The sequence below is a fragment of the Lynx rufus genome, unplaced genomic scaffold (genome assembly GCF_022079265.1).
Source record: "Lynx rufus isolate CCGP_SWC_20201006 ecotype Redwood Valley unplaced genomic scaffold, mLynRuf1.p SCAF_7, whole genome shotgun sequence".
In the NCBI taxonomy this organism is placed as follows: Eukaryota; Metazoa; Chordata; class Mammalia; order Carnivora; family Felidae; genus Lynx; species Lynx rufus.
Genome location: NW_025814889.1, coordinates 134,594,779 through 134,606,577, shown reverse-complemented (window position 1 = coordinate 134,606,577; position 11,799 = coordinate 134,594,779). Strand labels below are relative to the sequence as shown.

Sequence of the window (11,799 nt, the reverse complement as noted above, 5' to 3'; positions counted from 1 at the left end):
TGAAGAAAATAACTGTGGCACGGAGCTGTGATGGGGAGGGGAAGCGGACAGCGTTACAGGCCGGCCAAAGGCAGCTTTGCTGGCGTCTGGGCTGGGATCTGAGTGAGAAGAGGCCGGCCACCGGACGGCGGGCGAAAGGGGGTCGCGGAGCACCCCCGGCTGGCACACGGAGCTTCGGGCGGCGCTGCGCGAGGGGTTAGGCCTCCCGGCGTGCTGAGAAGTAGTCCCGGCTCGGCGCCCGGCCCCGCCCCTGCAGGGCGGAGGGACGCATCACGCAGGGGTGGGGAAGCCGGATCCATGCGCAGGGTTGCTAAGGGTGAAACTTTTCATTGACTTTGCTCACTTCGGGCCGGGGCGCGGGAAGGTGCGGGTCGTTGCCGGAGAGAAGCGAGTGGCTCGGGCGACGCGGGGCCAGAAGGGCAGGACCGCCCGCTGGCCAGAGCCCGGACCGTCCTCCGCCCTGCGACACGAGCCGCCCTTCGGTCCGACATCCCCGCGCCGTCGCCGCCGGCCGGCCCGCCCGCCTTCCGTCCCCCCTTGGCCGAGCCTGACCTCCAAAAAGCTGAAAGAATTATTATTGAGAATCATAGCCCCAAACTCCCTTCCTTGCTCCCAACCTTCAACGAAGAAAAAGACCCATCAGCCTCCGGCCCGGCGGCGCCCGGGAAGGAAGAAAGAACGACCACCGTACCGCGCCCCGGACTACCCTGGAAGGGAGAAGCCACCCTGAACCGCCCCGCCGCCGCGGAGACCCGAGTGAGTGCGTGGGGGGCGTGCGGGCGGGGGAACCCTCGAGACGCCTTCCTTCACCTCGGTCCCACTCCGCTCTTCGCTTTGCTGGACGCTGCACGTTGCTGTCGCGCCCCCACCCTGACGACTGGCCAACATTTTCCTTTCTCCTTCCACCTCCCCTGTAGAACCACCCCCCCCCCCCCGTTTCCCCCGGTGCTCCTCTCTTCTCTAGGTTCGGAGTGTGGCCCCCTCCTGGGTGGGGTGCATTTCCTCCCCTCTCCGCCTCCCTCAGTTCTTCATATCGTAGAGACGCGGTAGATTTTTCCTTGATCTCCCCCCACCCCCAAAACATAACTTCCGCCACCATTAAATGAATCAGGAAAGAAGGGGACCCAGGCCTTGTTTTTCTGCTTCTTGTCCCGTGTGTGGGGAAGGGGGTGGTCATAATTAATAGGGTTTATTTCTGGGCCTGTGGAGCCGAGAGGTGGAAGGTGGACATCCCCTTTTGGACCGGTCAGTGGTGACTGTCTCCTGGCCGCTGAACCAGAATTCACCATTTTGGCCTGAGCTCTTTATCCTCTTTAGTGTTTTAAGGGAAAACTGTGCAGGGAGGGGGTAAGTACCTTTACAGCAATACCAAGTGAGTGGATTCTGATTGATCCTGGTGAGGTACCTGGGAGGAAGAGCCCTACTTTTAAGCTCTTTCCCCTCGTGTCCAGAGGATGGACTGTGCCCTTGAACAGAGAGGTGGGGGGAGGAGGGGCAGCTGGCAGGGCTTTTCCCACCCCGCAGAAGAACCAGAACCCTACAAAGTAGGCTTCAGGTTGGACCAGCGAAGGGGTTCTTGGGTGCCTGCTCAGTATCTTAACCTTTCTTTTTCTCCTTCCTGTCCACCCTACCCTGGGAGTGAGTCCCTCATCTTTGATTTTCCAGCAGAAAAGCACTGCTATTGCTTTCTTGGGCGCCTGCCCCATCCCCCTCTTAAGCAGTGGGAGAAAGAAGCTTGTGTGGGAGGGAGGATTAGGGAGGTTTAACACTGTTGGGGAGCTTTGCCGAGGATCTGGTAAGTCTGGTCATAGAGCAGGCCTTGCAATGGGAGGGGACTCACAAACAATTTCAAGTATTAGAATATGTTGTTCAAGTGTCAGATGTACGGTTTTTCCTTTCCTGCCCAGGAACCTTTTCCCATTTCCCTAGCTGGGTCTAGTTACTCTGAGTTGGATTAAAAGAGGGGTGAGGCTTGGGCCCTGCTGGCTTGGGGCCTTTTGATTGTCGGCCCGGCTCCTCCCCGCAGCTTAACTGGGAATTTCTTTGGCTGAGAGGACGGGAGAACTGGGTTTAGTTCCTGCCTTCCCTGGCTCTGGGGGTCCTGGAGCTGAGCCCGCTGGGCATTAAGTGAAAAGGCTTTTTTTTTTTTTCTTTTTGAATTCACTGTCCCTACAGCAACTCCAGAAGGAGATCACCCAGCCCAAGGAATACAGATTAAGTGGCAGTGTTGGGTGAGGCACCGTGGGGGGGGGGGGCGGGGGGGGCGGGGGGGAGGGGGGATGGGAGGGGTGACCTTTATCTGTCCCACCCACCGCCTTCACCCAGAAAAAAACTCACTAGGAGATCTTTAATTCAACAGTCATGAGAGGCAGTGAAGAAAAAGGGGAAGGGGTGGGGAGAATTCAGCCTTACTTGAGGCCAAGACGCGAATACAGTGGGGTGGTACAATACGAGGAGTAGGCCTTATGGGTAGAATTTATATAAAATGTATTAGGCGGTGGGCGGGGTGGGGGGGCGTCCGCCACAGCGCGCATGTGCATCGGAAACTTTTCCTAGGTTCTCGGGACCTCGGCCAGCTCCCCTTACCGGGCATGCGTGATTAGCTGGCTGAACCTTCGCAAAGCACGCAGGGAAGTGTAGTGTACACAGAAAGTAGGTCACTTGCTCCAACGTGAGTATGAGGTTTCTGAGGACTACAATTCCCAGGGTACAGAGCGCGCCTTCGCTGCCGGCCTACGTTGGAGTTACAGTGAAATCTTCCTGGCTTCGGAGTAATGGAGTGCCCCAGAAAGGGCCTTTTTAGTCTGAAGAGTTGGGCTTGCACAGTCCATGTTTGAGGGACATGGTGGAGACTCTGGCTGGGGTGTTGCGGTCAGTCAGCCCAAGTCCTGGAAGCCCTTCAACCATACCCGCCGGTCCTGTCATTGTGGGGTGGGGCCGGGCAGTCCCACTGAGCCGGCTCTCCTGGGCATCCGGTTTGTGGCACCTGCTGGCCTTGTCAAAACTGAGGGCCCCTCCTCCCTGACTCCTCTCTCCAGACTCTTTTCAGACTCTTTTGCATCTGATAGCGCTTCAGTTGTAGGACTATTCCGATGTTAGGGCTTGAGGTGCCTGGATTTTTTTTTTTTTTTAATGTTTATTGATTTTTGAGAGACAGAGAGAGACAGAGTGCAAGCCGGGGAGGGGCAGAGAGAGAGAGGGAGACACAGAATCTGAAGCAGGCTCCGGGCTCTGAGCTGTCAGAGCAGAGCCCAACTCGAGGCTCTAACCCAAGAAGCCTGAGATCATGACCTGAGCCCAAGTTGGACACTTAACAGACTGAGCCACCCAGGTGCCCAAGGTGCCTGGATATTTTTATAGGTTCTCGTGGTTTAGGGACCTGAGGATTTCTGTCACCATTATCCCTCCTTTTCCTCTTTAAACATAGCTGCTTTTCTTCATAAAAATCCTCCATAGCATATTTGTCGTAAGTTCTTTCTGGAATCACCATTACCACATCACTGACTGCAGCAGCCGCCTTTCTTACCTCATTTTTGTCCTTAAGCACTCTTTCAAACACAAGACAGCACAAGGGATCTGAACCAGAGATTAATTTTGCTGTTGGAAATAAAAAGTGAAGGAGAATAAGATTCTAACTGAATTTGGACAGAATTTACTCTCACGTTTTCAACTTTCTAATATATTAACAAAAGATAGATTTTGCTATTGTTAAATACTTAGCATTGGATGGGGGGGGTGTTTGCTTGGGTTTGTTTTTACTTTTACTTTTTGCCACCTTTCTGTCCTTTTGCACGGGAGTGAGGGTTGGAGGAGATCTTCGAGTCCTTCCTTGCCTCCTAAACCTACTTGTTCCTTGTGTCGAAGAGTAGTTATTGCCAAGCTTTCTAATCTTACCACATTTTTATGAATATTTTATATAGAAGCTCTAGAATTTGCCCATAGCCTTAAAAAAAAAAAAAATGAACAAACTCATCTGATTGGTCATTCTTATCTTTAGTTAAAGACAAGACAGCATCAGTGCTTTAATCCTCTGTTCCATAAGCTTCTTGAAGTCAAAATTAGAGCCTGAGCTGAGAGAGCAGAAAATCTCATTCTGGTTGTCCAGCATTTTTGAAAGGTTCCACCCCACAGCCATCTGGCCTGGCCTGTTCTCCAATTAAAGAGGCAAAGACGGCATTATGTACTTCCTTATTTGTGTAGCAGCATCACTGAGGTATAAATTGGTGTGCAGCTTTAGTTGCTTATGCTGCAGAAAATGGTTAGCTAGGCAGGGCTGATGACAGTGGTTCTATTGTATTTTGGGGTGGGAGGCTTATTTCCCAATGACTTTGGCCTGCATTTAAAATGCTCCCATTTTGGGGCACCTGGGTGGCTCAGTCGGTTAAGTGTCTGACTTCGGCTCAGGTCATGATTTCGCGGTTCCTGAGTTTGAGCCCCACGTCAGGAGCTGTCAGTACATGCTCATGCTGTCTCTCTCTCCCCCCAAAATAAATAAACAATAAAATTGGTTTTTTTAATGTTTACTTATTTTTGAGAGACAGAGCATGAGAGGCAGAGGGGCAGAGCTAGAAGGAGTCACAGAATCCAAAGCAGGCTCCAGGCTCTGAGCTGTCAGCACAGAGCCCAACGCGGGGCTCAAACTCACAGGCTGTGAGATCATGACCTGAGCTAAAGTTGGACGCTTAACTGACTGAACCACCCAGGCGCACACCCCCTTTTTTTTTTTTTTTTAGTTTATTTTTGAGAGAGAGAGAGAGAGAGACAGAGCACTAGCAGGGGAGGGGCAGAGAGAAAGAAGGAGAGAGAGACACACAATCTGAAGCAGGCTCCAGGCTCCGAGCTGTCAGCACAGAGTCCAACATGGGGCTTGAACCCACAAGTGGTGAGATCATGACCTGAGCCGAAATTGGACAGTTAACTGACTGAGCCACCCAAGCACCCCCCAAAATTTTTTTTAATGCTCCCATTTGGGGCGCCTGGGTGGCTCAGTCAGTTAAGTGTCGACTCTTGATTTTGGCTTAGGTCATGATCTCATGGTTCATGAGTTGAAGCCCCACGTCAGGCTCTGCGCTGTCAGCAAAGGGATTCTCTCTCTGTCCCCTCTTTCTGCCCCTCTCCTGCTCGTGCTCTCTCTCTCTCTCTTTCTCTCTCAAAATAAATAAATAAATAAACTTAATACATAAATAAAAATTTTTTTTTTTAATTTTTTTTTCAACGTTTATTTATTTTTGGGACAGAGAGAGACAGAGCATGAATTGGGGAGGGGCAGAGAGAGAGGGAGACACAGAATCGGAAACAGGCTCCAGGCTCCGAGCCATCAGCCCAGAGCCCGACGCGGGGCTCGAACTCACGGACCGCAAGATCGTGACCTGGCTGAAGTCGGACGCTTAACCGACTGCGCCACCCAGGCGCCCCAATAAAAATATTTTTAACAGTAAAACAAAATGGTCCCATTGTGAAGATGAACTTTTGAGGGGAAGTTAACTTGGAAGTTACATATGCAGTAAAGTTTGAGGAGGCCTAGAGAGGTGTAGGAGGCCCCTTGGTCTGCTATACCAAGAGGCCATGTGGTGCTTTGGGAGAAGAGTCACGTCATATTTAAGTCTGTTTTATTTTTAAAAACACTTTGAAAACATTGTCTTTAACTCCAGGCCTATTCTTGGGAACTAGTGCCAACTTTCTTCACACCTTTGTAATCTCCTCCATGTAGGACACCTCTGGTGGCTGCTATGGCCCTTACAGACTTCCATTCCTGGGGGCTAGCCTTGCATCTGGTGATGAACGCAATCCTTATCAACAGAAAACCCTCTACCGTTACCATTTTTTTTCCTTCTTTTAACCTAGAAGGACTCTGTTGACTTGGCATGTGACCCTCTGCTCAGACCTGAAATGAGGGTGGGATAGACTCGTAGCCAGTGTTATGTGATGCTCCAGATTGATCCAGTGCTGCTTCTCTGATACTCACCCCAGAGAGCTTTTGCCTGAGGATCCAGTCCTAACAATACCCCTAGGAGCCATGGCCCCAGTCCTGAGAATTACAAGGAAGTAAGCTGGGGCAGGTGTTCAGAAAACTTAGGATCCTCAAATGAAGAATTAGCAACTGATTATTCTCTGCTGGACCCAGAAGGGATTTATATTTATTTATTTACTTAAAAAAATTTTTTAAGAGCGACTCTTTTAATTTTTTTAAATGTTTATTATTGAGAGAGAGCATGAGTGGGGGAGGGGCAGAGAGAGAAGGGGACAGAGGATCTGAAGCAGGCTCGCACTGACAGCAGTGAACCTGACGTGGGGCTCAAACTCACGAACCGTGAGATCATGAACTGAGCTGAAGTTGGACACTCTACTGAGCCATGCAGGCGCCCCTATTTACTTACTATTTTAAGTAGGCTCCAAGCTGCACATGGAGCCCAAAGTGGGGCTCAAACTCATGACCCTGATATCAAGACCTGAGCTGAGATCAAGAGTGAGACACTTAATCAGCTGAGCCACCAGTCACCACCAGAAGGGATTTTAATCAAAATCTAGCCCCACATCTATCACAGGGCAAAATGCCCTTGATGGATCATGGATTAGTCTTGTCTCTGTGCTGAGCTCAGCAGCACATTCTCACCCAGAGGCTTGGCTAGAAACATGTTCTGGCCCTGCTGAACCTCGAAGGTGGTCCTTTTCAGTCTTCTCACGGCATGAGCCTGGAGCTGCCATTGTGGAGAAAGTGGGACTAGGATCACTGGCTCTCAGGACTTTACAGATCATCTTCCTGAGACACGAGGCTGGCCCAGACCTCAGAAATAAACCTTTTTGACCTCTGTGGGAGCTGGCTGTGAGAGAATCCCAAAATAACAATCTGAGTGTTTATCTTGGGCTGTCTCCTCTCCGGGGATCTCCAAACACTTGATAAATCCAATCCGATGCCAAGGACAGGTGGTCAGACAGTCCCCAGGAGACTGAGTGATGATGGGTCCCCAGCTGGAGACTGCAGGGTGATGGAAAATTTCTTCTCTTTGCTGCCCTCATCACCTGCACTCCAGCCAGAAGTGTAGAGATTCCCTCAGGCCACACCAGTGCTGTTCTTAAGGATTTTTTGGCCTACAGGGCTTTGCTTCCCTCTCATTTCCTCTGCTTCCCTGGGACGGCCCCCTCGTCAGCGTTCCCTTGTTGGTCCACACCTCTGGTTAATGCAGGTCTTGACTTCTTCCTAGGGATCATGTTCTCGTCTCCATTCTTGGAGACGGCCTACACGGAAATGCACCCTTTGGTTACGCTGTGGCGTTCTTACATCAGTTCTGCAAACCCAGAGTGAGCCAGAAAGCGTACATACTCAGGGAGCCCAGGATGACAAATTGGATGTGACTGGAGTCCAAGCCCCCACTGAAAAGTTGGCAGTGCTGCTTCCTGTTCAGTGATCTGTATCCCTTTCCATTTAAGGAGAAAAACTAAGGATTTTACACTTATATCTTGGCCTGTGACAGTTTGGGAGCACGACTTCACCAAGATGTTACAGAGATACATTAGCAAGAGCCTTCTCTTCTCCAGCTGAATTAGGGGCTCCTTTTTTTTTTTTTTAATAGCAGTTGTATAGTGTGACCCGACTTCTCAAAATAGTGGAAGCCACAGCACTCCTTTAAAATTACTTGAATTCCTTTAGAATTTCTTTAGAATTACTTGCAAAACAGTAGCTCATTTTATCAAGTCTTTACTAGCTACCAGGTTCGGCATAAGACAGTTGACATCTTTGAGCTAACTTCATCTCCATGATGACCTTATGTTACTGATGAAACTAAGGCTGAGAAAAAAAGTGGCTCGCTCTCAGTCACACAATTAAGCTGGTCACTGGTGGAGCAGAAAATGGGACCCTGAGTATATGTGGCCCGAAGCTGGTGCTTTTGTGCCTTTTGCCATTGAACCCCCTACCCTCTGGGCTTTCTGCATAATCTACTCATGATGCCCTTTGTTCTCATTTCTCAGAGCTCTCTGGAGCCCAAGGCTGCCTATCTTACGTCACCTGCCACTGCCCTTGGTTTGCACTCTTGCCGTGAGCTGACTCGCTACCTAGGAGAGCAAGGACCATGCAGCTGGAGATCAAAGTGGCCCTGAACTTTATCATCTCCTACTTGTATAATAAGCTGCCCCGGCGCCGGGCAGACCTGTTTGGGGAGGAGCTTGAGCGGCTCTTGAAAAAGAAATATGAAGGCCACTGGTACCCTGACAAGCCACTGAAGGGCTCTGGCTTCCGCTGTGTTCACATCGGGGAGATCGTGGACCCCGTGGTGGAGCTGGCCGCCAAGCGGAGCGGCCTGGCAGTGGAGGATGTGCGGGCCAATGTGCCTGAAGAGCTGAGCGTCTGGATCGACCCTTTCGAGGTGTCCTACCAGATCGGTGAGAAGGGGGCAGTGAAAGTGCTGTACCTGGATGACAGCGAGGGCTGTGTTGCACCAGAGCTGGACAAGGAGTTCAAGAGCAGTTTCAACCCTGATGCCCAGGTCTTCGTGCCCATCGGCAGCCAGGACAGCTCCCTTTCCAACTCCCCGTCACCATCCTTCGGCCAGTCACCCAGCCCCACTTTCATCCCCCGCTCCGCCCAGCCCATCACCTTCACCACTGCCTCCTTCGCTGCCACCAAGTTTGGCTCCACCAAGATGAAGAAGGGGGGTGCGGCAGCAAATGGCGGGGGCATGGCCGGCGGCGGGGCAAGTGGCCAGCAGCCTCCCCAGCAGCAGCCCCGCATGGCCCGCTCTCCCACCAACAACCTGCTGAAGCACAAGAGCCTCTCTTTGTCTCTGCACTCGCTGAACTTCATTGCGGCCAACCCGGCCCCTCAGTCCCAGCTCTCCCCCAATGCCAAGGAGTTCGTGTACAACGGGGGCTCTCCCAGCCTCTTCTTTGACGGGGCCGATGGCGGGGGCAGTGGGGCCGGCACGTGCAACAGCAGCGGCTTCGACGTGGCCCAGGTATTTGGAGGCGGCACCAACAGCCTCTTCCTGGAGAAGACCCCCTTCGTGGAAGGCCTCAGCTACAACCTGAGCACCATGCAGTACCCCAGCCAGCCCTTCCAGCCGGTTGTGCTGGCCAACTGACCGCCCACCCGCCACGGGGCCAGGAGCGCCCGAGACCACAGAAAAGAGAAAGGAAAAGAAAGGCCAAAAAAAGAGGAAAAGAAAAATACACAAAAAGATTTCCAGTCTTCGCACTCTGGCTTTTAGAAAAAAGATCCGGTCCAGGCATGGAGTGGGAGGGGGCTCCTGAAGCACCGAATCTGTTTAACTCGACCCCCTGCTGCTTTCCTGCCTGCCTCTGATTTATTTGATTGGTTTGGGTTTTATATTTTTTCTTTTTTCTTTCTTTTTTTTTTTTTTTTTTTTACATGTAGTTTTCTATATAACATCTTTAATTAGTGGCTTCCTGTGCTAAGAATGGTCCAGATGTGAATTGCTGCTCCCTGTTCCCTCCCTCCCTCCCTCCCTCACACTGTTGAGGATCGCGTGTCCTCTCTCACAGGGAAGGAAGAGCCGGAAGAGGCGCAGCTGGGGCCTGACCCTGCCCAGAGCAGGGAGAGGCTGCCTTGTGTCACTGCCTCTATCACCCAGCTATCCTTTTACTCAAAGCCATCCAACCTCAGAGGGCCTTCTTGGGCCCTGCCACCCAGATAGGTCTGACCCCAGCACCCACCCCCCCTGCCTCTCGGGCCTGAGACACGGGGAGCTGCTGACTGGCGACTTGACACCCTCCCACTAGAGCTGATGTCTGTGACTCCAGGTAGCACTCTGTCTGGTGGAACTGCTTTCATCTCTGTCCTGTGTTCCCACGCCACCATCCCCATCTGGCTCGGACTATCATCATGGCCCTGGAGACCCATCTGTTGACACATGTGGCTCTTCATGCAGCCCCTTGTTCCCGGGGCCTGAGGTTGTGGGTAACGGGGCGAGGGGGGGGGGCAGGTGTGGGTGTGTGTGCGCGCGCGTCCATGTGCGTGGTTTGCTGTCCTGTTTTAAAGGATTCCAAGCCATGTGAAACTCCCCCCCCCCCCCCCGCCCCGACATGATTCCAGGTTGCAGCAAGTGCTTATTTATGTAGGAGGTTGGGGAATGGGCCGGGCGGGTGGTCAGTCCTTTTGTAGGGTGGGTCATGTGGTGGGGTGAGACTGCGGCTGAGCCTAAGACACTCCCAGGGGAAAATACTGCAGAAGGAACTGGTTTCCAGACTGCGGAGGGATCTGCACTTTTGTTTTTGACCAAAAAAAAAAAAAAAAAAAAAAAAAAAAAGAAAAAAAAGGGTTAGCTGTGAGGGGCTGAGGGAATACCAGCCCCTGATGCCTAAGAGAAGTCCCTGGACTCAGATCCTCCTATTTGGTGACCTTAACCCAGGGTGGGAGCCGCTCACCTGAGCACCCTGGAGGGGGGGTGGGAGTTTGGGTCAGTGCCTACAGTGGGCAGTCCTGAGCCTTCAATTGAGACTAATTAGTCTTTCGGTTGTAGATGTTATTTTAGTATGTTTCTGCCCCTGCCTGCATGAGAACTTCTTGGTACCTCTTGGCATCCCCTCTTACTGGCTGACCCGGTCCCACTTGGCCTTGATGCCGTGAGGAGTGGTTTCCCGGGCAGGCCAGGTTGGACAGGCATTTGACTATGGCAGGCGGTGTGTGTGGATTATAAGAGAGCACCAGCTCCTGCCTCTGCCAGAAGAGGAGATGTTTCTCCCACCCAACCCTAGCGAACCAGCTTTCACGCGCTGATGCTTTGGCTGGTGGGCCACATGGCGGCAGGGCCCCCGTCACCAAAAAGTACCAAAGCCCTTGGCACCCCACCCCACCCCCACCTCCTCAGTGACCCCCCAAGTGGGCAACCGCTGTGGCAGTGGGTCCGGCCCAGACAGACACTGCCAGCCTCCCCTCCCTGCAGTGGGCACCAGCTCTACCTCCCCCAGCGGGGCAATGCCCCGGCTCCTCAGCCCGGTATCCTCTGTCCCCTATGCTTCTCAGGGGCCAGCCCCATCCGGGCCACCCTCTCCCTCGCCCTCAGCTCCCGCGCAAGTGACAGGCCCAGGCAGATCGCTGCTCTCTGGGAAAGGTTGGATGCTGCCTTATTTATGCCCTCTTCCAGCCCCCCTTTCCCTCACTCACGTGCACAGGTACCTACCACCCCCCAGTCAGCTTGTTTCTCACCACATCTAGGGAGAGGGGGAGACCGACCCCTTAGTGTCTTTTGAAATACGGAGAAAAATGTTTGTTCAGGAGCATGGCTCCAGTGCTGGACTCTTGGGCCCGGTTCAGTCTGTCTCGTCTCAGATCTAGGCATTTTTGCTTCAATTTTATTTTTTTTAAGGAAACAAAAACAAAACTCTGCACTAATTTACCTGGTTTCGTAGGAAAACTTTTTTTTTATTTTTTACATTTTTTGGTGTCCGTTTGTATTGAATAATTTGCTACATTTGTAAAATGTAAGAGGTATATATAATATATGTATATTTCTAACGTAAAAAACGTAATTTTTTTCTTTTCAAGATTTTTTCTTAAGAGGAGAGAAACGATATTTTTTCAGGAAAAACAAACTTTAAAATAAAAAAAGAGGAGAATTAAACCTATTTCTCCCCTTTCCCCATCCTCTCTCTGTCTGTCCCTCTTTCCCAGGAATAAATCAAAAGGTGGATCGTCTTGTAAAGAATGTAAACTCTTAGTCCAGAATGATGTATTTTTCTCGATGCAGTGAGCTATAGATTCTCTAGTTTGACCCCTAGGGATGGGAAGGAGGGCATTGAGGCAACGTGGAGAGGAGCTTGGGGGAGCAGGGTAATGAACTTGTT

General features: G+C 51.7%; 1 protein-coding gene across 2 annotated transcripts; it reads left to right on the top strand.

Annotated features, from left to right (window-relative positions):
- The first annotated feature begins 288 nt into the window (after positions 1-288).
- Positions 289-11,496, top strand: TOB2 (transducer of ERBB2, 2). 2 transcript variants are annotated; one of them, XM_047065866.1, is made up of 3 exons: positions 289-756; positions 2,176-2,231; positions 7,969-11,496. In XM_047065866.1, exon 3 carries the CDS (start codon positions 8,070-8,072, stop codon positions 9,075-9,077), a length of 1,008 nt encoding a protein of 335 aa, XP_046921822.1. In that variant the 5' UTR covers positions 289-756; positions 2,176-2,231; positions 7,969-8,069; the 3' UTR covers positions 9,078-11,496. The 2 variants fall into 2 exon arrangements, with proteins under 2 accessions (XP_046921822.1, XP_046921821.1); XM_047065865.1 differs by lacking the exon at positions 2,176-2,231.
- Positions 11,497-11,799: the final 303 nt, after the last annotated feature.